The sequence below is a fragment of the Vollenhovia emeryi genome, unplaced genomic scaffold (assembly GCF_000949405.1).
Source record: "Vollenhovia emeryi isolate VEMERY1.0 unplaced genomic scaffold, V.emery_V1.0 DF939778.1, whole genome shotgun sequence".
Lineage (NCBI taxonomy): Eukaryota > Metazoa > Arthropoda > Insecta > Hymenoptera > Formicidae > Vollenhovia > Vollenhovia emeryi.
In genome coordinates this window covers 24,342-29,315 of record NW_011966588.1, presented here as the reverse complement: position 1 = coordinate 29,315, position 4,974 = coordinate 24,342, and the positions used below count along the sequence as shown (strand labels likewise).

The window sequence follows — 4,974 nt, the reverse complement described above, 5'->3', positions numbered from 1 at the left end:
TTCTCTTCGGCCGCAATTCAACGCTCAGCTCAGAACTCCTTTCATTTTAACCGGAACATTGACTTTTGGCCACTTTTTGAGGTATTCTTGCCCACTGTGCGGACCTTGAAAATCCAGGAGAGGGCCACGTGGAGGTGTCGCGCCGCGGGTTCGTACCCATATCCGCAGCAGGTCTCCAAGGTAAAGAGCCTCTAGTCGATAGACTAATGTAGGTAAGGGAAGTCGGCAAATTGGATCCGTAACTTCGGAATAAGGATTGGCTCTGAGGAGCAGGGCGTGTCGGGCTTGGTCGGGAAGCGGGTCTGGCTGACGTGCCGGGCCTGGGCGAGGTGAACGCTCGGCGTTCTCGCGCCGGTACCGAGCTCGGTCCCGTGCCTTGGCCTCCCGCGGATCTTCCTTGCTGCGAGGCTTCAGCGGCGGCGCGAGCTGTCGTCCTCTTCGGCCGCCATTCAACGCTCAGCTCAGAACTGGCACGGACTAGGGAAATCCGACTGTCTAATTAAAACAAAGCATTGCGATGGCCCTCGCGGGTGTTGACGCAATGTGATTTCTGCCCAGTACTCTGAATGTCAACGTGAAGAAATTCAAGCAAGCGCGGGTAAACGGCGGGAGTAACTATGACTCTCTTAAGGCGAGTCAGTGGAAACCAGTGCTAGGTGCCGGATTAGAAATATGGAGAGCCGGGTTCTATCCCACCCAGTACCAAAAATTCTGGAAGGGATTTTTCTCGGGGATCCGAATGCAGATTCGGAAGAAGGCGGACAGTGTCTATAGGGTGCGCATGCCCCGGAAATTTTCGGGGATGCCACCAAGTCGAATCTCCCCCCCCCCCAAAGGGGGACTCGCCCTCCACCCTCTCTGACAGAACGAAAACGGTGGGGAAAGCGGAGACCTCGGCATCACCGAGCCCTGGAGTTGCCAGCCCCTTCGCTCGTACTAGTTGGCCCTGCAAACACAAGAAACCAAGCCTCGGATGAACGTGGGAGGCCCACTGGCCTTCCCACACCAGCTATACCCCTACCAGAGGAGCCGGCCGACTTCCTGTGCGAATTCCCGGGGTGTAACAGAGGCTTCCAAACAGCAAGAAGCAAAGGAGTCCACCAGCAAAGGGTCTATAAGGAGTGGTACGATGCAAAACAGGGCGCCCCAACGGAAAAAACGAGATGGACGCCAGAAGAGATCTCTCTCATGGCGAGGAAGGAGGCCGAACTAGCCCTGAGGGAGGAGCCGCCACGGTTCATGAATCAGGAGCTTCTCGGGTTCTTTCCGTTGAGAACCTTGGAAGCCGTCAAAGGTAGAAGGAGGAGGGAGGATTACAAATCCCTAGTGGCCGATTTCAGAGAACAGACCACAAACAACACGAACGATACTCAGCCCGAAGATGAAGAAGCCGAGGAGCCAACCGATGAGGCATTTCTGGAGCTCCTGGAATCCCTGCCCCAACCCCGAACCACGAACTTCGGTGCCAATCAGATACACCGAATAGCGCAAAATGCCAGACGATCAGGCAAAGAAGAATCCCTACGAAAGCTCAAGCTGTACCTGCGGGAAGTCTTCCCCATCCCTACTCCAGGGAGGAAACCAAAAGGGGGGCAAGGGGTACCAGTGGGGCAAGTGAAGAAGAGGGAGGCAAGACAAGCTTACGCGATCACCCAAAAATTATGAAATAAAGATAGGAAAAGATGCATAACATCGATCTTAGATAACCTAGGCAATGTCGAACAGCCTCCCTCGGATATCATGAAGCCTTACTGGACCCAGGTAATGAACACGCATTCCGACAGTACACCGGCGTCAAAAAGGGCCCCCACAGTGGATGGCATATGGGCCCCAATCAGGATGGAGGATGTCAAGCTGGGCCGACCTGCAGCCAGCACCGCGGCGGGTCCAGACGGGCTATCGGCGCGCATTCTCCGATCGGTCCCCGCGGAGGTGTTGACAAGAATCTATAACCTCCTGATGTGGTGCGGCCGACTACCGGAGCACCTACTCCAATCACGCACGATATTCCTACCGGAAACGAAGGACGCGCGCGAACCAGGAGAATTTCGGCCCATTACAATCCCGTCGGTCATGATAAGAGGGCTACATAAGATCCTAGCCAAACGAATGGAGGTTATGCTGGATATCGATCACCGACAGCGGGCCTTCAGAGAGACCGATGGATGTATCGATAATGTCTTCCTGCTGGACACCATCCTCAGATTCCACAGGAAACAAATTGAACCGGTGTACATGGCCTCATTAGATGTGAGCAAGGCGTTCGTCTCGGTGTCACACCCGGCCATCATCACCGCCCTGAGGAACATGGGCCTGCCAACACCTATGACAGATTACCTCAGAGATGTATACGAGAGATCATGCACGCGTCTCGAAGGAAAGGGATGAACTTCTCGCTTCCGACGCCCAAAAAGAGGCGTTAGGCAGGGAGACCCGTTATCCCCAGTAATATTCAATGTGCTCACACACGGCCTCCTGAAACGACTCCCCGACGACATTGGGGTTCGAATGGGAGACATAGTGATCAACGCGGCCGCGTTCGCGGACGACATGCTCCTGTTCGCCTCTACGGGCCCCAACGGGCCTCCAGCACCTAATCGACGTCACGACGAGCTACCTGGCTGACTGCGGCATGTCGATCAACACAGGAAAAAGCATGACCGTCAGCATCATGGCAAACAAACACACCAGGAAGACGATGGTGGACACGAGTACCATCTTCCAGGTATTGGGGGAGCGTCTTCCTGCCATTGGTCGCGAAGCGCGATGGAAGTACCTAGGGGTTTATTTCACCCCCGAAGGTCGCACTAAGTGCCGTCCCGCGGAAATACTAACACCGCTACTTGAAAACCTGGGAAAGGCACCATTGAAGCCGCAGCAGCGTTTGTTCGCTCTCCGAACAGTCGCAATACCAAGACTGTACTACCAGCTGGCACTGGGGGCGGTGACAGTTGGAACACTGAACAAAGTGGATAAACTGGTCCGCTCGGCGGTGAGGAAATGTCTGGCACTTCCACATGATGTACCAACATCCTACTTCCATGCGTCGATCAAGGACGGCGGACTGGGAATCCCGGCTATGAGATGGTGTGCTCCACTCCAAAGGCGAGGCAGAATCATTGCAGCCAAAAGAACCCATCACCAACAGGGATTCAGTGAATACGCGAGCAATGAAATAGCCCAATGCAATAGGAGGCTCACGGACCATGGCACGACTCATACCACCCAACAAATGGTTAACGACAGGTGGAAGAGGAAGCTCTACGACTCAGTGGACGGGAGTGGACTCAAAGACTCGTCGAAAACCTCCCACCAACACCAGTGGGTAGCGGATGGCACTAGATTGCTCTCGGGGAAAGACTACATAAATTGTGTCAAAATGAGAATCAGCGTCATGCCAACCAAGTCACGCACGACCAGAGGCAGAACGGGAAGTAGGAGATGTAGGGCTGGATGCTTGGCACAGGAAACGCTCAACCATGTGTGGGGCCTAGCGATGTATTTACAGCCCGGCTGAAGCGCCCACAATACTTCTTAGCCGATAGCCGGTATGCTAAGGCGGGAAAGAACTCACTCACTGTATAGGATATATATGAGAACTTTATTGAGATCTCGATACACGGCAAGGTGATCAGACTTGACCGTGTCGAAGGCGAGTTACGACTAACTTATTCTGTCCCGCTCGGACAGCGCCACCGACGACCATAGACTGTGTCGTCGTAAGATGGGCAACTGCAAGTCGCCACACACTCCCCCCCGAGTGCTAACGCTGGAGAGAAAGAAATACAATTTTTGGTATGACACAGGGTGTCTATCACAAATAATTGACGCTGCCGAATATCACAAAGGATATTGCAGGAATACATGTAATACCGCTGCTTAGAACTAGAGTGTATACGCAGGATGTATCACAGAAATTACATAGGTACTAATGCTAAGAACGAAAATGTAGACGCAAGATGTACAATGTAAGATGGATTAAACAATATTAAGGTACTGCTGCTTAGAACAACTATGTAGACGCAGGCTGTACATTGTAAGATGGATTAAACAATATTAAGGTACTGCTGCTTAGAACGACTATGTAGACGCAGGCTGTACATTGTAAGCTCCGAGATAAAATATAATATATGTTATACCGCTGCTTAAAGGCTAACGCATACGCAGGGTGTATAATTAATTGCACATGGAATAATACAGTATCGCTGCTTAAAAACTAACGCAAACGCAGGACGTAGGTATAAACCGAAGCAAAAGAAATAATAACACGCGACCGCGACCAGAATGAAAATTGCACTTAACACTAATGGCTAACGGAAAATATAAACTTTTACGCGCAATACATATCCACCAGTACTTCCCGTATCGAGATTTTAGTCACGAGGGAATGAACGTACGGTGTTCTTATCTAACCTGATTTGTACTTTCTTTTTCGGGCCCGAATACGTTTTCAGGGTACCCGGTTGAACGCTTGACGAAGCAGGAGGCGTGTCTGTAGCGTCGGACGTAGGCGGATTGCCAGGGGCTAGGGCGTCGTCCGGTACAAAATGAGCAGGCTTAAGACGTTCGACCGAAACGGCTGTAGGTTTACCGTTTATCTCGATCGAGTAGACTTTGTCCGACGTCCTTTCAATTACCCTGAAGGGGCCTGAATACGGTCGCTCTAGAGGCTTTTTGACCGCGTCCTTACGGAGGAAGACGTGCGAACAGACAGACAATTCCTTAAAACGGAAAACGCGCTTCTTATAATGGTGTGCCACCGGTACTGGCTTCACCTGACGCATGTGCTGTCGAAAGTCATCAACAAAAATTTGAGGATCCGGTGTAAAATCCTCCTGGAGGAAAAATTCTCCCGGAATCCGTAGTACCGTGCCGTAAAGGAATTCGGCCGGGGAGGCTTTAGTGTCCATACGCACATGCGTGCGTAGCCCAAGCAAAACTGTCGGGAGGACCTCCACCTAATTTGGCGTGTTA

The 4,974-nt window shown here is 52.0% G+C and overlaps 1 protein-coding gene across 1 annotated transcript; it reads right to left on the bottom strand.

Moving 5' to 3' along the window:
- Positions 1-4,373: 4,373 nt before the first annotated feature.
- LOC105556791 lies at positions 4,374-4,910 on the bottom strand. Its single transcript, XM_012003902.1, has one exon. The coding sequence runs from the start codon at positions 4,908-4,910 to the stop codon at positions 4,374-4,376; it is 537 nt and encodes a 178-aa protein (XP_011859292.1).
- Positions 4,911-4,974: the final 64 nt, after the last annotated feature.